Here is a 25683-nt window from a genome sequence, read left to right on the forward strand (position 1 = left end):
ATATATATATATATATATATATATGTAATCATACCCATATAAATGAATCTAAGCACAGAGGCCGATGTAAGAATACTATTATTGATGGAAGCCTAGTTATAAGCAAAGATTTGGCATTTGTTTGTGCTAAGATGGTATTTTCTTTAGTTTATAATTTTAATTTTAGAATCATGTCCTGATAAACTAGAAGAAACATGAGGGCAAAGGAATTGGCTACATCCTTTAAAATTTACCTTTATTTTAAAATTTTGAGACAGAGTCTTGCTCTGTCTCCCAGGTTGGAGTGCAGTGGCACAATCTCAGCTCACTGCAATCTCTGCCTCCCGGGTTCAAGTGATTCTCATGCCTTAGCCTCCTGAGTAGCTGGGAATACAGATGTGCACCACCATACTCAGCTAACTTTTGTATTTTCAGTAGAGATGGGGTTTCAGGCTGGTCTTAAACTCCTGGCCTCATGTGATCCATGCACTTTAGCCTCCCAACGTGCTGGGATTATGGGAGAGAGCCACTGGGCCTGGCCTTACAAATTTATTTGAAGGGAAATAATATGGTTAGGCTTTGTGTCCCCACTCAAATCTCATCTTGAACTGTAATGCCCATAATCCATACGTCATGGGAGAGATGAGGTGGAGGTCATTGAATCACGGGGACAGTTTCCCCATGCCGTTCTTATGATAGGGAGCGAGTTCTCGCGAAATCGAATGGTTTTTTCATAAGGGGCTCTTCCCTCTTCGCTAAGCACTTCTCCTGCCTGCCACCTTGTAAAGAAGGTGCCTTCTTCCCCTTTGTCTTCTGCCATGATTGTAAGTTTCCTGAGGCCTCCCCAGACTTGCTGACTGTGAGTCAATTAAACATCTTTTCTTTATAAATTACCCAGTCTCGGGCAGTTCTTTATAGCAGTATGAAAATGGACTAGAACAGGAAACATATTTGGAACTCCATTGTTTCCCTACATGTTATTGAAAACAGCTTTGAGAGTGACTATGCTTAAAGTGAGACTTTTATTCTTTCATATTGTTAACACACTTGATCTACACACATTTGATGTACACAGGTTTTTTTCAAAAAATTTTCTGTTGTTGTTTATGTTGTTGTTATAACCTGTCTTCCAGGTAATGCAGAATGTAAGGTCCATTAAGACACATACATTTTCTCATTCACTGCTGTAAATCATACCCAATAGAATAGCAGGGCATATTGAAAGCATTAAAATAATTTTTAAATGAACAAAAAAGAGCAGATGCAGAGAAGAAATAAAAAGGCAACTGAAAGTGGTGGAAGGGGTGCCATGAAGACTCACCTTGTTTTTGTTTTGTTTTGTTTTGTTTTTGAGGCGGAGTCTCGCTCTGTCGCCAGGGCTGGAGTGCAGTGGCCGGATCTCAGCTCACTGCAAGCTCCACCTCCCGGGTTCACGCCATTCTCCTGCCTCAGCCTCCCGAGTAGCTGGGACTACAGGCGCCCGCCACCTCGCCCGGCTAGTTTTTGTATTTTTAGTAGAGACGGGGTTTCACCGTGTTAGCCAGGATGGTCTCGATCTCCTGACCTTGTGATCCACCCGTCTCGGCCTCCCAAAGTGCTGGGATTACAGGCTTGAGCCACTGCGCCCGGCCAGACTCACCTTGTTTAACTTAACAGCAAAAAGGTGAAGCATTTCCTGCTTCTAAGAATACAGTATATAGGTTAGTATCCTTACAACATTGTTTTCATTTAACATGGAGTAGTAGAAAAAAGAGTTAATATCTGAGTTTCATAATAAGGAGGTTAAAAGATCTTCCTGGCTGGGCGCGGTGGCTCACGCCTGTAATCCCAGCACTCTGGGAGGCCGAGGTGGGTGGATCACAAGGTCAGGAGTTCAAGAATAGCCTGGCCAACATAATGAAACCCCGTCTCTATTAAAAATACAAAAAATTAGCCGAGCATGGTGGCAGGTGCCTGTAATTGCAGCTACTCGGGAGGCTGAGGCAGGAGAATCACTTGAACCTCGGAGGTGGAGGTTGCAGTGAGCTGAGATCGCACCACTACACACCAGTCCAGTGACAGTATGAGACTCCATCTCAAAAAAAAAAAAAAAATCTGAAAGGTTGTTAAAATCCGAAGAGATACTTACTTACACATTTAGTATGACTGGGCAATCCCATCTTTCCTACCAGGGAACCACTAGACAAATCCTAAACACCTCTGTTTTTCAAATCATTATAAATGACTACCAGAGATATGATATTTGGCTGACAGTCTGTGTTTTGAAAGCACATGTGTTGCAAAATATAATTTCACTATTCAGCATGGAAAACACCAGTCTCAATGCCTGGTCTATAAATTGTGGATTCAAAATATTATATAATAAATCACATATCACGTGACCAAGAATAAGCGTGACACTTGTTTACATTTTGTATGTGAAATCCAGTGAATTGCTTGATTGCTTTTTTGAATAAATCCTAGGATTAAGGATTCCTTTCTTCTTATACGACAAAAATGAATATTCTATGCTTTTACCTATATTATTTCCTGTTACATTTTTTTAAAATGTGCTACATATTCTTGACTCCACAAACCCACTAGATGGAAAAAGCACGATTCACTTTTATTCACTACTAAGAGTAGAATGAGTTTACAAAATGTTCACTAATATTTACTATAGGACTAACGATTTCAGTCAAAGGATCCTTTAAGAATCAATGAGCAGATTTTCCACTCTAAGTCATGAAGACCTCGGAATTTGAAAATGACATTCACCTTGATTTATGAGTTTCACCAGAGTTCTGTTTCAATCTTCACAATTATCTTAAATGATTAAATAGTATTTTCCCATCTTAAAAAAAACTGTGCCTAACATTTAATCAAATTGTAGTATGACTAATTCATTGTAAGTCATCATTAATGACACTTGAACAACCTAGAACAAAATAAAGTATGGAGCCAATCTTCAGAGTTTTCTTGGCCTCAGTCTCAAGCCATGTCAGCCTCTAGGAGAATTCCTGAAACAGAAAGAACTTTCCCAGAGCGTGGCATGATACAAATCTGATCTTCAGAGGAGATGGAACATTCCAAAGTTGAAATATTTTGAGTAGTAAATGCTTTGATATAATTAAAAGTTTCAGTGATTTCAAACATCAAGACTTTTAATAGATGTTTTCCTCTTAAATTTTTTTTTGTTTCTTTATTGTCTTCTAAAATTTTCCATCCCTGCCTATCTCCTAGAAATGCAGGAAGAGTCCATGAGATAATATTTATAACGTTTTTAAGCTCCCTGGAAGAAAGGTGTTGAATATCCAGAAGTATTGGTGTATCCCATTAAAAAACTGCAAATAACGCTCTGAAGATCTGAACAACATCAATATAGTCTGTTCTCTGGATACAATGTTTTGACAAGCCAAATAAATACCAGGTTGAAATGAGGTCATCAGCACAATTAAAATGTAAAATAATACCATCTAATTTTCTATCACAAAAAGCATAGAATTGTTAATGTCTTACAAAGATGAGTTATTTTAACTAATATCTAGTGTATTTACTGTCATGCAAGCAAACATTAATAATGAACATTATCCACAAAATAGCATGTTTATCAAATTGCTAGCCTCTTACAACTCTGTGACTCATAATTCAACTTAATCTGTTTTTCTGTAATGTCAAAATAAGCCCTTTTAAAGCAATATGTATTTTTCAAACAATGCCTTTTACCTTTTTTTTTTTTTTTTTTTTTTTGCTGAAAGGGGAGAAAAACATAACACATCTCTTTGGAATTTACCTTGAATAATAAATTGTTCCATGTTTTCTTTAAAAGGCTGCATGTGCTCTTTTGAGGAGACCTGGTATACTTTCCCCGCTTCAACTTCACAGGCTGAAATTAGACAGAACATTATTTAGAGTGTCACACTGTTAGTGGAGCATTAAGGCAATTTTGAAAACATCTTAGCTAATGTTAGAAAATTCTGTTAACTCCCCTAATCAGCATATGTTCTGCACACATTTTGGAAACATCCAAATACGGACATGAGAAGCCGATGATCAAGGCTTCCTTTTAGAGGGCTGTAAAAAGAAATTGTGCAGAATTTATCATCTCAGTTTGATTATTCCCAAACCAATCAGTTGGGCATGTTATATAACCTCTAAATCTCAGTCTCTTCATCTGTAAAATGGGCATGATAGCAGAGCCTGCCTCACAGTGCAGTTATAAGGATCACATCTGTTAAGAGACGTAAAGTGTTAGAATAATGCCTGGCACAGAGTAAAGCAATATGTAACTATTTTCTATCATCATCATCATTATTATCAACTGACTGATAATAAAAATTTATTCCTAAAGACCAAATTTCTGAAAAATAAAAAATAATAACATGGGTGGTAACGTTAGTATAGCATCCAATAATTTTAGAGCATCTATTACATGTCAGATGCATTTTATCCATTATTTAACATAACCCTTAGAATTAAGCCCATAAAGCAGACATTATTACTTCCTTTTACAACTGAGAAAGTTAAGGCTCAAATAAGGCACTAATTTGCTCAAGGGTCCACAGATAACAAGCAGCACATTCATAACTGAAAGCCTGATCTAACACGAAAGTTTACCCTCTTTTCATGCCTGTGGAATCATGAATGTCTTAGGTAGTCTACAGATTCCACTTGGATTAATATCAAGAAGTACCTCTAAGAAGATTTCTGAAGCAATGTGTGCCATTATGGTGACAGTAAGAAACCAGAGCCAGTTAGGAAGTAATTCAATAATGAAAAGTACATATTTAAACACAAAACTTTGGATAGAACACATCTCATGAAAAAAAACACAAACGCAAAACCTCTCACTACAGTTCTTAAGGCAAGGTTGCCGTTTCTCCCAGGAGACTTTGTCATTGCACTTCTAATATATTTTCTTTCTTTTATAAAGCTACAGTTTTCTCTTTTTTCCCTCCAGGTCATTAGTTTAAGCATGGGAATCTAGGAAGGCTGTATTATTAGTGCACATTCTTCCCAGCAAATGTGGATGACTTTGGGCTTAGTAAAATCTAAGACCAGTGTAGGCAGATCCAGGGTTCTCTCTGCCCGTCTGCTTCTTATCCCTTACCTGTGCCCAGGTAACCTCTTGCAGGTTGGATGCCGGAGAATTTCTAACCCATATCCATAGCCCATGTATTTCATAGCTCCAGACTCAACACACGAAACTTTCACCCGAACAGAATTCCTCATGGACTTCTCTAAACCTGCCACCTCCCTTATTCGCCCTTCACTGGTAGCACCACCACCTGACCTAAGTAACTTAAGCCAAAACAGGAGACTCATTCTCAACTCCTTCTCTTTATTCCAACATCCTGTTGTTTTTACCTCCATTCTTCAGTTGACCCCATCCTCTCCATTCCTGTTCTATTCTGGTACAAATGCCCTCATTGTTCCTATTGAGGCTACTGTGAAATCCTCTTACCCTTGGCTTCCCATCTCCAGTATTCCACAGATCCATGCTCCTCCTCATAGCCTTAAAAGCATCCAGAAGAGACCCAATCTAAAACTGTTCCGTGACCTCCGCCCTCTCAGCTACACTCTGAATACAGGAAGAATTGCAAAGCCTACACCATGACTTGTAGCACTCACTGCAATGTCAACTTCCCAACCGTCTTTCAAATCACCCACCTCCCTCTAGTCCTGGTATCTTCCGCAGACTCAATGCAAATGTTAATCTCCAGATGTAACTGCCCCTGAAAAGCATTCTCTGACCTCCCCACAGGGCCTGCTTTTCTCCATTCCCTGCCACCTGTCTCCAAGCAGGATGAGGTGTCCCTCTTTGGTGATTCCAGGGCATCTCGTGTATACAGAATTAAGGCTGTCATTTACTGAGTACTTTCTACATGCCAGGGATAGTATTAAGCATGTTACTCGTACTGTTCCATTCAATCCTCATAAAACCCTTTGAAGTAGATGATTCACATGCTTACTTTACATCAGAGAAAAATGAACTACAAAGAGATTGCCCACATTTCTATAGTTCGCAAGCTGAGGAGGTGGGATTCAGTATCAACTACCACACTATATTAAAGTTATTTGTAACTGTGTGTCTTCTGCCCCACTAGACTGAGCTACTTGAAAGGAAATCCATCTTATTTCCATTTGTGCCTGACTTAGGCAATAAATTGCTGTTGGATGGGTTAGTTGCTGTATAAATAGTTACTTAAGTGGAAATAACATTTGAGATGTTGAAATCTAGCAGACAGGGTTTAAAATTCCAGGTCACCCACCCACTGAATGTGCCTTATGATTTGGGGCTAATTATCTAACCTTTTTAGATCTTAGTTGCATTATATGGTAGTGAGTTTAATAAAATCTCTGACCAAGTATTGAAGATGGCCGAATAGGAACAGCTCCAGTCTCCAACTCCCGGCGCGAGCGACACAGAAGACCGGTGATTTCTGCATTTTCAACTGAGGTACTGGGGTCATCTCACTAGGGAGTGCCGGACAATCGGTGCTGGTCAGCTGCTGCAGCCCGACCAGTGAGAGCTGAAGCAGGGCGAGGCATCGCCTCACCTGGAAGCGCAAGGGGGAAGGGAATCCCTTTTCCTAGCCAGGCGAACTGAGACACACAACACCTGGAAAATCGGGTAGTTCCCACCCCAATACTGCGCTTTAAGCAAACAGGCACACCAGGAGATTATACCCACACCTGGCCGGGAGGGTCCCACGGCCACAGAGCCTCCCTCATTGCTAGCACAGCAGTCTGCAATCTAACCGCAAGGCAGCAGTGAGACTGGGGGAGGGGCGCCCGCCATTGCTGAGGCTTAAGTAGGTAAACAAAGCCACTGGGAAGCTCGAACTGGGTGGAGCTCACAGCAGCTCAAGGAAACCGGCCTGTCTCTGTAGACTCCACCTCTGGGGACAGGGCACAGCTAAAAAAAACAACAGGGAAAGCAGCAGAGGCCTGTGCAGACCCGAACGACTCTGTCTGACAGCTTTGAAGAGAGCAGTGGATCTCCCAACGTGGAGGTTGAGATCTGAGAACGGACAGACTGCCTGCTCAAGTGGGTCCCTGACCCCTGAGTAGCCTAACTGGGAGACATCCCCCACTAGGGGCAGTCTGACACCCCACACCTCACAGGGTGGAGTACACCCCTGAGAGGAAGCTCCCAAAGTAAGAATCAGACAGGTACACTCGCTGTTCAGCAATATTCTATCTTTTGCAACCTCTGCTGCTGATACCCAGGCAAACAGGGTCTGGAGTGGACCTCAAGCAATCTCCAATAGACCTACAGCTGAGGGTCCTGACTATTAGAAGGAAAACTATCAAACAGGAAGAACACCTATACCAAAACCGCATCAGTATGTCACCATCATCAAAGACCAGAGGCAGATAAAACCACAAAGATGGGGAAGAAGCAGGGCAGAAAAGCTGGAAATTCAAAAAATAAGAGCGCATCTCCCCCTGCAAAGGAGCGCAGCTCATCGCCAGCAACGGATCAAAGCTGGTCAGAGAATGACTTTGACGAGATGAGAGAAGAAGGCTTCAGTCCATCAAACTTCTCAGAGCTAAAGGAGGAATTACGTACCCAGCGCAAAGAAACTAAAAATCTTGAAAAAAGAGTGGAAGAATTGATAGCTAGAATAATTAATGCAGAGAAGGTCATAAATGAAATGACAGAGATGAAAACCATGACACGAGAAATACGTGACAAATCCACAAGCTTCAGTAACCGACTTGATCAACTGGAAGAAACAGTGTCAGTGATTGAGGATCAAATGAATGAAATGAAGCGAGAAGGGAAACCAAAAGAAAAAAGAAGAAAAAGAAATGAACAAAGCCTGCAAGAAGTATGGGATTATGTAAAAAGACCAAATCTACGTCTGATTGGGGTGCCTGAAAGTGAGGGGGAAAATGGAACCAAGTTGGAAAACACTCTTCAGGATAGCATCCAGGAGAACTTCCCCAACCTAGTAGGGCAGGCCAACATTCAAATTCAGGAAATACAGAGAACACCACAAAGATACTCCTCCAGAAGAGCAACTCCAAGACACATAATTGCCAGATTCACCAAAGTTGAAATGAAGGAAAAAAATCTTAAGGGCAGCCAGAGAGAAAGGTTGGGTTACCCACAAAGGGAAGCCCATCAGAATAACAGCAGACCTCTCAGCAGAAACTCTACAAGCCAGAAGAGAGTGGGGGCCAATATTCAACATTCTTAAAGAAAAGAATTTTAAACCCAGAATTTCATATCCAGCCAAACTAAGTTTCATCAGTGAAGGAGAAATAAAATCCTTTACAGATAAGCAAATGCTTAGAGATTTTGTCACCACCAGGCCTGCCTTACAAGAGACCCTGAAGGAAGCCCTAAACATGGAAAGGAACAACCGGTACCAGCCATTGCAAAAACATGCCAAAATGTAAAGACCATCGAGGCTAGGAAGAAACTGCATCAACTAACGAGCAAAAAAACCAGTTAATATCATAATGGCAGGATCAAGTTTACACATAACAATATTAACCTTAAATGTTAATGGACTAAATGCTCCAATTAAAAGACACAGACTGGCAAACTGGATCAAGAGTCAAGACCCATCAGTCTGCTGTATTCAGGAGACCCATCTCACATGCAGAGACATACATAGGCTCAAAATAAAGGGATGGAGGAAGATCTGCCAAGCAAATGGAGAACAAAAAAAAGCAGGGGTTGCAATCCTAGTCTCTGATAAAATAGACTTTAAACCATCAAAGATCAAAAGAGACAAAGAAGGCCATTACATAATGGTAAAGGGATCAATTCAACAGGAAGAGCTAACTCTCCTAAATATATATGCACTCAATACAGGAGCACCCAGATTCATAAAGCAAGTCCTTAGAGACTTACAAAGAGGCTTAGACTCCCATACAGTAATAATGGGAGACTTCAACACTCCACTGTCAACATTAGACAGATCAACGAGACAGAAAGTTAACAAGGATATCCAGGAATTGAACTCATCTCTGCACCAAGCGGACCTAATAGACATCTATAGAACTCTCCACCCCAAATCAACAGAATATACATTCTTCACAGCCCCACATCACACTTATTCCAAAATTGACCACATAATTGGAAGTAAAGCACTCCTTAGCAAAAGTAAAAGAACAGAAATTATAACAAACTGTCTCTCAGACCACAGTGCAATCAAACTAGAACTCAGGACTAAGAAACTCAATCAAAACCGCTCAACTACATGGAAACTGAACAACCTGCCCCTGAATGACTACTGGGTACATAATGAAATGAAGGCAGAAATAAAGATGTTCTTTGAAACCAATGAGAACAAAGATACAACATACCAGAATCTCTGGGACACATTTAAAGCAGTGTGTAGAGGGAAATTTATAGCACTAAATGCCCACAAGTGAAAGCTGGAAAAATCTAAAATTGACACTCTAACATCACAATTAAAAGAACTGGAGAAGCAAGAGCAAACACATTCAAAAGCTAGCAGAAGGCAAGAAATAACTAAGATCAGAGCAGAACTGAAGGAGATAGAGACACAAAAACCCTCCAAAAAATCAATGAATCCAGGAGTTGGTTTTTTGAAAAAATCAACAAAATTGACAGACCGCTAGCAAGACTAATAAAAAAGAAAAGAGAAGAATCAAATAGACGCAATAAAAAATGATAAAGGGGATATCACCACCGACCCCACAGAAATACAAACTACCATCAGAGAATACTATAAACACCTCTACGCAAATCAACTAGAAAATCTAGAAGAAATGGATAATTTCCTGGACACTTACACTCTTCCAAGGCTAAACCAGGAAGAAGTTGAATCCCTGAATAGACCAATAGCAGGCCCTGAAATTGAGGCAATAATTAATAGCATACCAACCAAAAAAAGTCCAGGACCAGATGGATTCACAGCTGAATTCTACCAGAGGTACAAAGAGGAGCTGGTACCATTCCTTCTGAAACTATTCCAATCAATTGAAAAAGAGGGAATCCTCCCTAACTCATTTTATGAGGCCAACATCATCCTGATGCCAAAGCCTGGCAGAGACACAACAAAAAAAGAAAATTTTAGACCAATATCCCTGATGAACATTGATGCAAAAATCCTCAATAAAATACTGGCAAACCGGATTCAGCAGCACATCAAAAAGCTTATCATTTCAGTGAATTATTTCTAGCAACATCAGGTGACACAGTGTTCCCAAAAGTCTCTGAGCAGTTTTTTTTTTTTAATTTTTATTTTTTTGAGACAAAGTCTTGCTCTGTTGCCCAGGCTGGAGTGCAGTGGCATGATCTCAGCTCACTGCAACCTCCATCTGCCGGTTCAAGCGGTTCTTGTGCCTCAGCCTCCCAAGTAGCTGGGATTATAGGCGCCTACCACCAAGCCCTGTTAATTTTTGTATTTTTAGTGGAGACAGGGGTTCATCATGTTGGCCAGGCTGTTCTTGAACTCCTGACCTCAGGTGATCCACCTGCTTTGGCCTTCCAAAGTGCTGAGATTACTACCGGCCTCTGAGCAGTTTTTAATGTACACATGACACAGACATCGATCAACTATCTACTGATTCAAGGGACTGCTCTAGGCACTGATTACTGCCACAAACAGAACTGACAAAACCCCTGTCCTCAGGGAGCTTGTCTTCTACTACATTATAATCTTTAAGTAATGATTTTTCAATCCCAATGAGGAAAGTAAATAATAACTTTTCAATCCCAATGAGGAAAGTAAAATCCTATTAGCTTCATGTTTAATAACATACACTAGCATGGGAAAAAAAAAATCTAATCTTTCACCTTGACTGATTTGCAAAACCTAAAAACCAGAGGCAAGGAAGGCTAATGTTTCCATTACTGGTCACAATTATTTCATTTTCCATTTTTAAGTTAAAAAGTAGAAGTAGTAACTGTCCTTTTCTTCATGACATCATACACATCCATGACCTCATGCACACCCATGACCTCATACACACCCATGACCTCATACCATCCATGACATCATACAGTATCTTGGGGTCTAGGATCCTGTATGGGCATGCTAACACTAGAAACCTGCAGAATCATCTACCAGGTCTGGTGACCTAAAGAAGGACTTCATTAGCTGGGGAAATAGAGAAAGATCACAGACTGCCTGTGACAAAGTCTTCTACATGGTGACAACCATCCTCTGGGCCTTCATTTTTACTCTAATATGGAAACAATAGAATATTCAACAGATAAGAAAATGCATGCTATCATAATTTTCCTTCTTATTTTAAATTAATTTTCACTTAATTTTATCGATGTCCTTGGCCCATTCATATGAACTGTATTTGTACATCAATGCATGCAAAAATTATTTTTTCTATTTTTTCTATCTTTCCCCCTAACTTATAGAATTTCCTGTGTGCAGTGGGAAACATGTAGAATTTCAGCTCTAGAAAAACTGTAAAGTCATTTGCTGGCAGCCTCATCTCATCTACAGTCCTCCTTCTAGAAGGTCATGAAACATACCTGGTTCGATGTCTGGGTGTTTTCAGTGATGTGCATTCTTATTGCTTCCAGGCAGCTTTTTCCTTACTAAGCAGCTCAAATTATTAGAATTCCCAACTGTATACTGAGTAAATCTCTCTCTACAGTGTACCCCCTGTGGAATGATATGTCTGGAAGTTGCTTTAAAATATTCTGGACATAGTCACACAAATACTTGTGCCATTACAAAGTAAAAAGATGTTTTTAAAAGTCCACCATTGGTAGTTCAGGTCTTTAATGAGTCACAGAACAAGTCTGCTTGTTTTGAGGACAGATTTCTTCTCTACTCTCATCTCCTATGAGTCAGTCTCCATTTACTCACTTTGCTGTATTACCAGTACTTGGAATAATCTCCCACAGGCAATGTACATTCAACAATTCTTTGTGGAATGAATAAATAAATTCATTGTATCTTCCTGTCATAGTGAGCTTCTTGTTTATCTGCAAAATGTCTTGCTTATTCACATTTCTCCAACCCTTCCCCATGCTATTCACCCACCAAACATACTCTCACCACTTAATGACCAGTTTTGAACTTCCACTTATCCTTTCCCAGAGTCTGGTTCAACTGTCACCTCAAGATAAGAGGGTCAATCTCCCCTCAACTTTGCATCTCCCTTTTCTACAGAACATGTACGAATGATATAGGATACAATCAAAGCCCTGGTTAAACAGATCTGGATCCAAGTCTAGTTCTTCTATTAGCTCTATAATCTTGGGCTAGCTACTTAAATTACCTCAGCCTCAACTAGGAGTTGAACTTAAAGTGCTAAGTTGGCTGTTAGAAAACTCTTTTAAAAATAAAAAAGCTGTTAATTATCTCATTGAATGTGTGTTTGTGCATCTTTGTTTCTGATTATAATTTGCATTCCTTGAAGCCAAGGGCTATCCTATTCACCTCTGTGTGTCAAGTGTCCGAAATGCAGAGGAAGTACTAAGACCCTGTACGAAAGAAAGTGCTTCAACAATGCCCATAATCAAGGCCAAGGCTTTCCTTAATAAGGATATTAAGTCTTCAGTGGTCACTGATGTAAACCACCAAAACTCACATCCAAATTTCCAAAGCTCAGTGTGATATAAAACCTGTACAGTTATTTGTTGGTAATGGTTGCTCTACTTATTCACTATATTAAGAAGGAAGAGCCTGTTGGATAAATGTAAAAATACAATGTCACATTCTAGAGTTTCTATATTCATAACTCTCATATATTTTGTACATACACAATGCTATATATAAATATGCTCAATGTGATAATATATAAGGAATATATTTAGAAGATTGGACACCATTCTTCTCTTAACTGTAGCACATTGAGTTGTACAACATATCATCTTGGCTATTACTTATCATCCTCAAAATTGGTATGTGACTATGTAAATAAAAAAAAAAAACCAAACACTACAATCTCACAAACTTGAAGGGTCATTTAGAAACATTATTAAAAACAGAACAAAGATAGAGTTCCTGGAAAACTTGCATTACAGTCAAGTCCAAATATTAAAAAACATTTGTTAGGAGACTGTTGGCATGACTGAGTAATTCCAATCATCTCGACTTTTGTTTAATCTAAAGACCTCTCTGAGCCAAAAAGATTTTATATTATGTTGAAGGGTTAGTATCAGAAAGCATGCATTAGGTTTCCAAATACAAAGAATAGCCCAGCCAGAGGATAGAAAGAAAAATGTCAGACATTCCCACTGGACAATGCACTCTAATACATCCATGCCATCCACAGAGTGGCACGTTGTGGGGCAAACACCAGTTTATCACTGTCAGATTAAAGCAAGAACATGACATGCCACTCCCTGGAATGAACCATGATCATGAAGAGTCTGGCTATTTTTTTTTTTTTTTTGAGTAGGGAATTGGAATAATTTATACAAGTCTCCAAGTTCAATCAATGTTAATCACAGCTTAGAGTTGTTGCTTTTCTGTGAGCTTCCAAAAAGTTTCATTGGCATCTACAAACCTGCCTCTGCAAGTAGGAAGGAAGTCACATAACAGATACAAAGGAAAAGAAATAACTGTAATCAGATCAGAAAGCTTTCTTCTAAAATCCAACTGTTTTCCATGTAAGCCTGGTTTGTACATTATTCTGGGTGCAGTTGTAGGAAACAGACACCATTGTAGCCACTTAAAGCAGATCAATGTAGGCAGCAAGATGCTTGCAAAGTAGGTGTAAGTGCAGAGAGATTGGGTTCTACACTTGGTCTCCAAAAACTATAAAATCAGCCCACCAGGGGCATGCTATATATGCCACAGTCAGGACCTATGCTGTGTGGTAGGTACCACAGGCTCCACTTTTGGTTTTAGACTCAAACCTTACTTGTTAAGTCTGCACCATCAAATCAATCATTGCCCTGTGCCCCAACTCTGCCTCTCAATATTCACAGAGCTAGTGACTGGGCACTGGGAAAATAATTTGAGAACACCCAGTCTGTCCACATAGTGAAGCAAACAAACAAGCAAAGCAAAACAAAAAACATAGAAACAGTAAAAACATTGATGTCTGGCCTCACTACCTTTCACAAATACTGCATATGTATTGACAAAAAGCAAGAGTTAAATTCAGACAGAAGGGAAGATACAGACACAATAAATATTTAGGGGGTAAAATTTGCAGAGCTGGGTAATTGAATGGAAGGTTACTGCTCCTTCACGAAGATGTAAACTTCAGAATCAACTGGGGAGTCTTTTCAGAATGTACCTGACAGGGCTCCAACCTAAGTCATTTTGAAAAGTAATCTCTTTCCATCTCATACCAGTCAGAATGGCTTTTCTTAAAAAGTCAAAAAAAAAAAAAAAAAAGGCTGGGTGCAGTGGCTTACATCTGTAATCCCAGCACTTTGGGAGGCCAAGGTGGGTGGATCACTTGAGGTCAGGAGTTCGAGACCAGCCTGGCCAACATGGCGAAACCCTGTATCTACTAAAAATACAAAAAATCAGATGGGCATGGTGGCGGGCGCCTGTAATCCCAGCTACTTGCGAGGCTGAGTCACAAGAATCACTTGAACACAGGAGGCAGAGGTTGCAGTGAGCCGAGATCGCACCATTGCACCCTAGCCTGGGCGACAGAGTGAGACTCTATCTCCAAAAAAAAAAAAAAGGTAAAAAAAAAAAAAAAAAAAACCCAACATATACTGGCAAGGCTGTAGAGGAAATGGAATGCTTATACATTGTTGATGAGGATGTAAATTAGTCCAGCCACTGTGGAAAGTAGCTTGAAGATTTCTTAAACAATTAAGAGTTGAACTAGCATTCGATCCAGCAAACCGATTACTGAGTATATATGCCCAAAGGAAAATAAACTGTTCTACCAAAAGAACACATGCATTTGTATGTTCATTGCTGTGCCATTCACAATAGCAAAAACACGGAAGCAACCAGGGTGCCTGCCCATCAACAGTGGAATGAATAAAGAAAATATGGTACATATACACCATGGAGTAGTATGCAGCCATGAAACAGAACAAAATCATGTTCTTTGCAACAACATGGATGCAGTTAGAGGCCATTATCCTAAGTGAAATAATGCAGACACAGAAAACCAAATATCACATGTTCTCACTCAAAAGTGGGAGCTAAACATTGGGTATACACGGACCTAAAGACAAGAGCAATCAACGCTGGGGTCTATTAGAGTGGGGAGAGACAGAGCAGGAAAGAGTTGAAAAACTACCTATTGGGTACTATGCTCACTACCTGAGTGAGGGGATCATTCATAACCCCAAACCTTAGCATCATACAATATATCTTTGTAACAAAACAGCACATGTACCCCGATTCTAAAAAAAAGTTGAAGAAAACCCCAAAATATAAAGTAAAAAAAGAAAAGTAATCTCCATGATAAGGCTCATTAAAAAGGCCACATGGAGATTCTAATGTGCATTGATGAGTGCTGTAGGGAGGAGAACAGAGGATTCCGAATGGATGTATAGTCTGGGTGGCTTTGAGATGGAGAAGGAGGAAGAAGAGTAGCTTTCAGAGGAAAGAAAATGCATTTGGTTTTGAACTCACTAGGTTTCAGATGTCAGTGGAACATCCAGCTATAGTTTTCAGGTAGTTGTATGTATGAATTTGCAGCTCAGATAACAGAAACTCTGAATTTCGATAAAACCACTTGAGGAATACATGTACACAGTGAGGAGACGAGTAGGCCGAAGTTGAACAGCTGAAGAATACCAACTTTTATGAAGCAGCAGAGAAAGAGAAGGTCATGAAGAAAGAAGATTCAGAAGGAACTGTGAGGTTATCAGGAGTGAGTGGGGCTAAGGAAGCTAACAGGACAGTGAGCTATGAGAAGTTAGTCAAATGCAACAACATCAAACGAGATAGGGGCTGAAACAAAACATCCATTCAATTTGACAAATAGTGCTAACAGTTTTAGTAATGCTAGGGACAAAAGACCAACTGTCATAAAGTGAGGAAGGAATGGGAAATAATAAATCAATGAACTCAGAAGTTGACCAGAGATCTGTTAACCATCTGAACTACTTAGCACCAGGATCCCAGAACAGCTGCCAGTAAAGGAGGGCATGGGAAAAATGATGAATAAATGAATAGGAATCTTCCACAGCTTCTGGAAAATTCTCAAAATGTTTTAGTCTTACCAATGGTGGATCATTTGATCCAACTGCATACTACAAAAAACATGTTATTTAAATGGACTATTTCTCCAAAAGATGGATTTCAGAAGAATCTGATCACTAACAATTAAATATATGTAGATTGATCTCCTTATCACATAAATGTATGAAAGAGGACAGAGATAACACACACATACAAATCCCACAATACCTTACCACTGTCATAAATTCTATTTGTTCTGGGTACACTAGTTTATACTGAAAGCTAGCGAGAACCGAATGGTTTTATTAAGTATACTCTTCAACAGATGTTTCACAGGAGTAATCTTCAACAGAAGAGATTTTCAAGGTGAACATTGTTTTAAATGGAAATGAATAAAAGGATATATTCATCAATTTTAGAGTTTTGCTGCTTACGTAATCATTCCTACAAGATAATTCTCAACTTGTCACCCTCCATACACAACTGGTTATGTTTTCAAACATGATGCACTTCCATGGACAGGTCCACTGTATGGGTTAAAGACAGACAAAACCTACTAGCTATGCTGTAACACACAAATAACAACAGAAGTTGCTTCCTCAAGTTGCCATGAGGGATAAATAAGTTAATATAGGTAAAACACCTAGACTGGAGGTGAGAAAGGGCTATGGAAGTTTTGACCATTATTATCGTTGTTACCACTGTTATTGCTAACAGCAAAAGCACCCAGAAAAGCAATATGCCCTAGAAACCAAGAACAAAGGCCCTGGAGGCTGGGTCTGCATCCTGGCTCTTCCCTTTACTAGTTTTGCACTTTGGCCAAGTATGTAGCCTCTCTGTGTCTCAGTTTCTTCATCTGTAACATGGGGATAATCATAGTGTCTAATTAACAGAATTGTGAAGATCAACTGATTTTATATAGGTAAATACATAAGGACACCGAACAGTGCTTCACATGCAGTAAGAGGAATAGAAGTGTTTGTGGCAATTGCTGCTACTACACTAACAGCATCATATACCATATCACGGTTACCATTGCTACCAAACAGGAAACTGAGCACTTATCTAGGCATCTGGAGAAGCACTGAAGGCGATGCTTCAGGTTGTGAGTGGGAATGGCATTTGTATAAGAACAACACAGAATGTGTCACAGGTTTTTTCAAACACATTCTTTATCGGTAGTAACGAATTACTTATGACCTATTTTAGACTTAAGACACACTACATAATTCATGATGACACATCATATGTTGATACTTTGGATGACACTGGCTGGACTAGATGATCCCTCCGAGTCCTACTGACACTGCTTGTTGTGCTCTTTGATTTATCTACGTATTCACAAAGAGGAGGAAGTCATCCTTCATCACCAGTTAGGGTCTAAGTCTTGGTCTGATATGAGCAAGTTCTCCAAGCTAGTTACTCATGGGTCAAGGAATAAAGATGTGACAAATGGTGCAAGTACGCTGCTGACAATGAACTTCCTTCACACATTTGGCCTTGGGAGACAGGAAAGGTTAACACGTATCCATCATTATAAACAAGGCCACAGTGGTCATTTAGATAATTTAAATGAGTGTACTGTATTAGTAAGGGATAGTTCAAAACAAAATTAAATGAATTCTCCATTATTTAACTGTGATATCTATACAAATAGCATCATTTGATAGAGCATAACATTTCACAAGTTTGTACTTTGCTAGCTTTAGGAGGGGTCACTAGTGTTGATTCATTTCTCTTGATCTTGAACATATTGACTGACATCAAAGTTTCATATCAGGTGTAAGAGAGGAGGTCATGAGAATTAAAGAACACACAGTTATTTAATGAGTTATTTAATGTCCTTAGTCTTCTGGCCTGCATATGAACATTTCTAGTTACCAGGGGCTGACGATTTTTAAGGTTAGCCCTTCTATTGTTTCAGCTCCCATCTTTAGATGGATCTTCATGTAGAAATGAATTTTGCCCACCTATCGCTCCACGTACTGACCTTTTTCTTATCCTCCGGTACGACACAGACTTATTAACTGAAATGCGTGACTCAAATAAGCAAAACATCTTTCTACCGTATTGGACATTGGTCAGAATCTTTTGTATTACTTCTGTTCTTACTTTTTCTACTCAAATTTTGGAAATGGACATAATCATCTTTGAGGTTATCTAGAATGCAACCATAAAAGAACTGAAGTGAGAAGATAACATTAAGAAACGTTCATTGAGAGAAGAGTACAGTATGGTTTAAATATCTTAAGAGTTATAAATCTCTTCCATGTATTCTTAACTTGAAGAGCTATAAGAGAGATGGATGGGACCACCTTAGAATAATATAAATAATATAATACTAAAGAATGAAATAAATAAACAGCATTTCAGTTATTAAGATATTGTCTCTTAGCTCCAAAACTACTTTTTTGTACTAGGGCCTGGGACACTGGTGCTGGCAGCTCAGCAAACTACCTCTCTCCTTTGCCCTCTGGCTTCCCAACAGGTTTCATCAATGAAGGGAGAAGAAAGAGGCTGGAGGTGGGAGGAAGATGGTTGAAGAGATTTGTTCATCTCAACAGCGTTGCTTCCAAACACTTCTCACCGCCACAAATCCGCAGGTGTTTCTAATTCCTGGCTTGTTTCCACAATCTCAAATCCGGTATCACTGCACCCTTCAAAAGTACCAGTGCAGCCAGGAAGAACCCCTTTTCCAAGCACTCCAGTCCCAGCTGTGGAGGCTCCCATCTTTGACCTCCTCAATCCCAACTCTTAAGGGTACCCCTCCAAGCCCCTCAGGCCCCATTTGCAGCAGTAGTAACTCTCCTTAGAGGTCCAGGCCCAAGCCCCAGAGAGCTCTCTATCCAAAGTTCTAGATTCTTTGCTAACCCCAGCCTCTTCACTGTATTGCCCTGGCCCTATGGATGGTAGCCGCTTTCCACATTTTCCTCAGCATCCTCTTTCTGCATTTAACATCCTTCAACATGCGTTTAACTTCATTCTCTATGTTAAATTACTTCTATTAAAATAGTAAATGTGGTTTTTGTTTCCCCAACTTCAAACAGAACTAGTAGAAGGGGTAACCAAAATTAATGGGTTATATTTCTCTAAGTACTCAACAGCTTTCTGACACTGGAAGTTATTTCTAATGTATTAATTGCTTATAAATAATATCTACTTGAATTGTTGACCATAAAATATGCCAGTTTCTCAGATTGTTTTTCCCAAATAAGTTTTATATTATTAGCACCACCATGTGCAAATATATAAAGTCTTAAACATAGTTTGTTCTTTAATTAAATTTCTTACGTTCTTTCATGATGCTTATTTTTGAATATGCTCTTATACAATTTCTTCATGAAGTATAGGAAAGGCTGAACAATCACATATTTCACATTCATGGGACCCAGATGACTGAATTTCAACTCAAATTCAAACATATTCCTGAGTGGTTGCCTATTTTTCTTTCCTCTTAAATACAATGATTCAAGACGTACTGCAGAGCATACATAACATGTGTGTAACATGTAAAGACTAAATGAACATTCACCTACTACATTTCCAGTTTAAAAAGCAGAACATAGCCAATGCTTTGGAAAAATTCAGTGTGTTCCTCTCTGTCCCTGTCTCAGGCCCAGAGGTAACTACAACCTTTAACTTGGTGTTTCTCATCCCCCTGCTATCCCTAAACAAGTGAAGCTGCCCTCCCTTATCCATGGGATTGCTTCCTGTGGTTTCAGTTACCAACGGTTAAGCACAATCTAGAAATATTACAGCATTTTAAGAGGGAGCGAGAGAGACACCACATTTATATAACTTTTGTATACAAATAACATTTGTATACAACGTTTGTATAACTTTTATTACAGTATATTGTTATAATTCTTTTTATTAGTAGTAATTGTTATCAATCTCTTACTGAACCTAATTTATAAATTAAGTTTTATCCTGGCCTAATGATTAAGTATAATTAGGTATGTACGTATAAGAAAAACATAGTGCATATAGAGTTTGGTACCATCCGCGGCTTGAGCCATTCACTGGGGGTCTTATTCCCCACAGATAAGGGGAGACTACTGTACTTGTCTATATATTTGAACTTTAATGGAAATCACACTGTTCCTATTTTTCCATCAACTTGCTCTTTCTCAAGCTTGTGTTAATAAGATTTATCCATTTTTAATGCAGGCAAATACAGTTCAATTAGTTTCACAGTTCAACAGATGTCCTTTGAAAGAAGATACCATAATTCACTCAGCTATTATTTTGTTGAAAAATATCTGAGGGTTTTGGTGCTGCTGCTATCAATATGAATGCCATTATGTATTTCACCTGGTCACCTGTGCGCTGTAGTATATATCTAGGGGCCAAGTGCTGGGTCAGAGTATAGACATCTTTGACTTAATAAGATATTGCCATGGCCAGGTGTGGTAGTTCACGCCTATAATCCCAGCATTTTGGGAGGCCGAGGCGGGTGGATCACTTGAGGCCAGGAGTTCAAGTACAGCCTGGCCAACACAGCAAAACCCTGTCTCTACTAAAAATACAAAAATTAGCCGGTCATGGTGGTGCACGCCTGTAATTCCAGCTACTTGGGAGGCTGAGACAAGAGAATCACTTCAAACCAGGAGGCAGAGGTTGCAGGGAGCTGAGATCGGGCCACTGCACTCCAGGTTGGGTGACAGAGCAAGACTCTGTCTCAAAACAACAACAACAACAACAAAAAAGATATTGTCAGATGGTTTCTGATGGGATCGAATCAATTTTCATTTCCATCATCAGTGTAAAAGCGTTCTCACCAATCTACATCTTTGCCAATATTTCACATTCTCTGAGTTTTAACATTTTTGAAAAGAATAACAATCACCAGTGATACCGACCAAGATGAAATTCTCAGTATGATTTGAAAAGTTATTGACATTTACACTCTCATATTTAATATGTTGTCAGACACTTCTGCAAATCACTGTTTATGCGGCTATCAGTGAATCTTTGTTAAGGTTCTCCTGTAGGGCAAGTTCATCAGACAGCTTTACTGAAGAGGAATTATTTTAGCTAAGTATATTCATTTTAGCTGAATCATTTAGAAGAATGAGTAGAAGTCTGCCAATTAAAAATGGAAAAAGAAATGACTCAGTTATGGAGAATGAAACATTCTCATGAAAACTGTTGTAAATGACTGTAATCTCATGGTAAACTTGTACCACATATGTGTAGACCATGCATTCATGTGGTAATTTGTTTATACCAGGTCCCTGAAAGAAACAGAATCTTATGGCTTTGCATTAAACTAAGTTGGCTATTGCTCTAAAAGCAAACATTTTTGCAAAGTACACACTGTAACACAATCACAGAAAATTTGTAAAATAAAATATACCTTAACTCAAAATGACAGGGAAGTAATCATCTTTAATTAGCTGTGGTTCTCACCAGGCAGCTGGGTCAGAACAGCAGGCAATCAGTAAAAAGGAGAAAATACAATTTTGTTATGCTTTTTCTAATATATATAAATGGCATCAAATCTTAGAATTCAATGACTAATGACTTGAATGACTTGAAACATTTTCTTCTCATTAATTCTCCTTTCTGATGGCAAAGTCACCACTGAAAGTGAGAGGTGAAGCCAGCTGGATTTCCTGGGTTGAGTGGGGACTTGGAGAACTTTTCTGTCTAGTTAGAGGATTGTAAATACACCAATCAACGCTCTGTGTCTAGCTAAAGGATTGGAAATGCACCAATCAGCACTCTGTAAAAATGCACCAATCAGTGCTCTGTGTCTACCTAAAGGATTGTAAATGCACCAATCAGCACTCTGTAAAATGGACCAATCAGCATTCTGTAAAATGGACCAATCAGCACTATGTAAAATGGACCAATCAGCAGGACGTGGGTGGGGCCAAATAAGGGAATAAAAGCTGGCCACCAAGCCAGCAGCAGCAACCTGCTCGGGCCCCCTTCCAAGCTGTGGAAGATTTGTTCTTTCGTTCTTCACAATAAATCTTGCTGCTGCTCACTCTTTGGGTTTGCACTACCTTTACGAGCTGTCACATTCACTACGAAGGTCTGCGGCTTTACTCCTGAAGTCAGGGAGACCACGAACCCACTGGGAGGAACAAACAACTCTGGACGCGCCACCTTTAAGAGCTGTAACACTCACTGCAAAGGTCTGCGGCTTCACTCCTGAAGTCAGCGAGACCATGAACCCACTGGAAGGAAGAAGCTCCAGACACATCTGAACATCTGAAGGAACAAACTCTGGACACACCATCTTTAAGAACTGTAACGCTCACCACGAGGGTCTGCGGCTTCATTCTTGAAGTCAGCGAGACCAAGAACCCACTGGAAGGAACCAATTCCAGACACATTTTGGCAACCACAAAGGGACTATCGACTATTGCCAAGCAGTGAGTACCATCGGACCCCTTTCACTTGCTATTCTGTCCTATTTTTCCTTAGAATTCAGGGGCTAAATACTGGGCACCTGTCAGCTAGTTAAAAGCGACTAGCGTGGCCGCCGGACTACAGACATGGGTGCCAGGCTTTCTGGGAAAAGGCTCTCTAGTGTTGGTTTGCCTGGAACCAGCTTCCGCCTTTCCTGTACTTCTGGGCTGAGCCAAGGTTGACAGGGAGGAAAGCCATTTAGCTCCGGGATCTCGACAACAAGTTGGTTGACCCTGCGGCCATAAGTCGAACTCTCAAAGTTACGTAACCCAAGTGAAACTCGCCCATCTAGCCTATCTATCCTGACCCTTGCCTCCTGGGTCCTAATACCTGTCAGACAAACTTCCTCTTGCCTCTCTTCTCCGAGGCTAGTCCTGCTTCTAAAAACCACTCCCTGTCTCTGGTGCTTTTCTAGTTTCTCCTATAAGAATGATTTCTAGTATAAACTTCCGGACTCTGTTACCTTCTTTAGGCTCCCGGGCTCACCAATCAGAAAGACATAATTTTTGCCCAAAGCCCCATCATGGGGGCGGGGGTCACTATCTGGAATTTTAGGATCCCTCCTCAGACTAGCAGGCCTGACAAAAGCTAATCCTCATGCTAGAATATGGGGAGCCTCAGAAATGATATCCTTTCTATTCAAGTGAGGACAAAAGGCGTCACTCTTCCAATCCTGGAGATCCCTTCCCTCCCTTAGGGTATGGCCCTCCACTTCATTTTTGAGGCATGACATCTTTTAGGACTAGGGCAAAGTCCCAATACTATCAGGAGAATACTTAGGACTCTAACACATTTTCAAGAATGCATCCGTAAGGGCCACTAAATCCAATTTTTCTTGGTTCTCTTCGTGGTCTGGTAGTACAGGCAAGGGTGCAGGTTTTCGAGAATGACTTGGTAAGGACCACTAAATCTGGCCTTCTTCATTCCTCCCTGTGGTCTAGGAGGAAAACTAGTGTTTCTGCTGCTGTGTCAGTGAGCACAACTATTCCGATCAGCAGGGTCCAGGGACTGTTGCAGATTCTTGGGCAAGAGGTGTTTCTGCTGCTGTGTTGGTGAGTGCAACTATTCTGATCAGCAGGGTCCAGGGACCTTTGCAGGTTCTTGGGCAGGGGGAGAAACAAAGAAACCAAAACCGTGGACAGTTTTGTCTTTCAGATGGGAAACACCGGTATCAACAGGCTCACCCTTGAAATGCATCCTAAGCCATTGGGACCAATTTGACCAGCAAACCCTGAAAAAGAGGCGATTCATTTTTTTCTGCACTACGGCTTGGCCCCAGTACTCTCTCTGATGGGGAAAAATGACCACTTGAGGGAAGTATAAATTACAACACTATCCTGCAGCTTGACCTTTTCTGTGAGAGGGAAGGCAAATGGAGTGAAATACCTTATGTCCAAGCTTTCTTTTCATTGAAAGAGAATCCACAACTATGCAGAGTTCGCAATTTACATCCCACAGGAGGACTTCTCAGCTTACCTCCATATCCTAGCCTCCCTATAGCTCCCCTTCCTATTAACAATAAGCCTCCTCTAATCTCCCCTACCCAGAAGGAAACAAGCAAAGAAATCTCCAAAGGACCACAGAAACCCCCAGGCTATCGGTTATGTCCCCTTCAAGCTGTAGGGGGAGGGGAATTTGGCCCAAACTGGGTACATGTCCCCTTCTCCCTCTCTGATTTAAAGCAGATCAAGGCAGACGTGGGGAAGTTTTCAGATGATCCTGATAGGTACACAGATGTCCTACAGGGTCTAGAGCAAGCCTTCGATCTCACTTGGAGAGATGTCATGCTATTGTTAGATCAAATCCTGGCCTTTAATGAAAAGAATGTGGCTTTAGTTGCAGCCAGAGTTTGGAGATACCTGGTGTCTTACTCAAGTAAATGATAGAATGACAGCCGAAGAAAGGGACAAATTCCCTATTGGTCAGCAAGCCATCCCCAGTATGGGTCCCCACTGGGACCTCGACTCAGATCATGGGGACTGGAGTTGCAAACATCTGTTGACCTGTGTTCTAGAAGGACTAAGGAGAATTAGGAAAAAGCCCATGAATTATTCAATGATGTCTACCATAACTCAGGGAAAGAAAGAAAATCCTTCTGCCTTCCTCAAGCGGCTAAGGGACGCCTTAAGAAAATATACTCCCCTGTCATCTGAATCACTCGAGGGTCAATTGATCCTAAAAGATAAGTTTATTTCCCAGTCAGCCACAGATATCAGGAGAAAGCTCCAAAAGCGAGCCCTGGACCCTGAAAAAAATCTGGAGGCATTATTAAACCTAGCAACCTTGGTGTTCTATAATAGGTACCAAGAGGAACAGGTCAAAAGGAAAAGCAAGATCAGAGAAAGGCCACAGCCTTAGTCATGGCCCTCAGACAAACAAACTTTGGTGGTTCAGAGAGGACAGAAAATGGAGCAGGTCAATCACCCGGTAGGGTTTGTTACCAGTGTGGTTTACAAGGACACCTTAAAAAAGATTGTCCAACAAGAAGCAAACTGCCCCCTTGCCCATGTCCACTATGCCGAGGCAATCACTGGAAGGTGCACTGCCCCAGAGGACAAAGGTTCTCTGGGCCAGAAGCCCCCAACCAGATGATCCAACAACAGGACTGAAGGTGCCTAGGGCAAGTGTCAGTTCATGTCATCACCCTCACTAAGCCCCGGGTACGTTTAACCATTAGGGCCAGGAAACTGACTTCCTCCTGGACACTGGCGCAGCTTTCTCAGTGTTAATCTCCTGTCCTGGACAACTGTTCTCATGATCTGTTACCATCCGAGGAATCCTGGGACAGCCTGTAACACTCACCACGAGGGTCCGTGGCTTCATTCCTGAAGTCAGTAAGACCTCCTCAGTTGTAATTGGGAGACTTTGCTACAGATAGTGAGTATGCTTATCTAATCCTACATGCCCATGCTGCAATATGGAAAGGGAGTTCCTAACCTCTGGGGGAAACCCCATTAAATACCACAAGGAAATCATGGAGTTATTGCAAGCAGTGCAAAAACCTAAGGAGGTGGCAGTCTTACGCCGCTAAAGCCATCAAAAAGGGGAAGGAGAGGGGAGAACAGCAGCATAAGTTGCTAGCAGAGACAGGGAAAGACCAGCAGAAAGGAAAGAGAGAAAGAGACAGTAAGTCAGAGAGGGAGAGAGAGAAAGAGAGGAAAAGACAGAGACAAAGAGGGAGTCAGAAAGAGAGAGACAAAGAAGAAGTCAAAGAGAAAGAAAGAGAGATGGA

General features: G+C 40.5%; 1 protein-coding gene across 2 annotated transcripts in view; it reads right to left on the minus strand.

Moving 5' to 3' along the window:
* Positions 1-25683, minus strand: part of FMN2 (formin 2) — a 403023-nt gene that overhangs the window by 117196 nt on the left and 260144 nt on the right. For both annotated transcript variants that reach the window (XM_033196220.1, XM_033196221.1), the window contains one exon: positions 3752-3844. In XM_033196220.1, the coding sequence (XP_033052111.1) occupies positions 3752-3844 (93 nt within the window). The remainder of the gene's footprint in view (positions 1-3751; positions 3845-25683) is intronic.

Source organism: Trachypithecus francoisi, unplaced genomic scaffold (genome assembly GCF_009764315.1).
Source record: "Trachypithecus francoisi isolate TF-2019V2 unplaced genomic scaffold, Tfra_2.0 Lachesis_group5, whole genome shotgun sequence".
NCBI lineage: Eukaryota > Metazoa > Chordata > Mammalia > Primates > Cercopithecidae > Trachypithecus > Trachypithecus francoisi.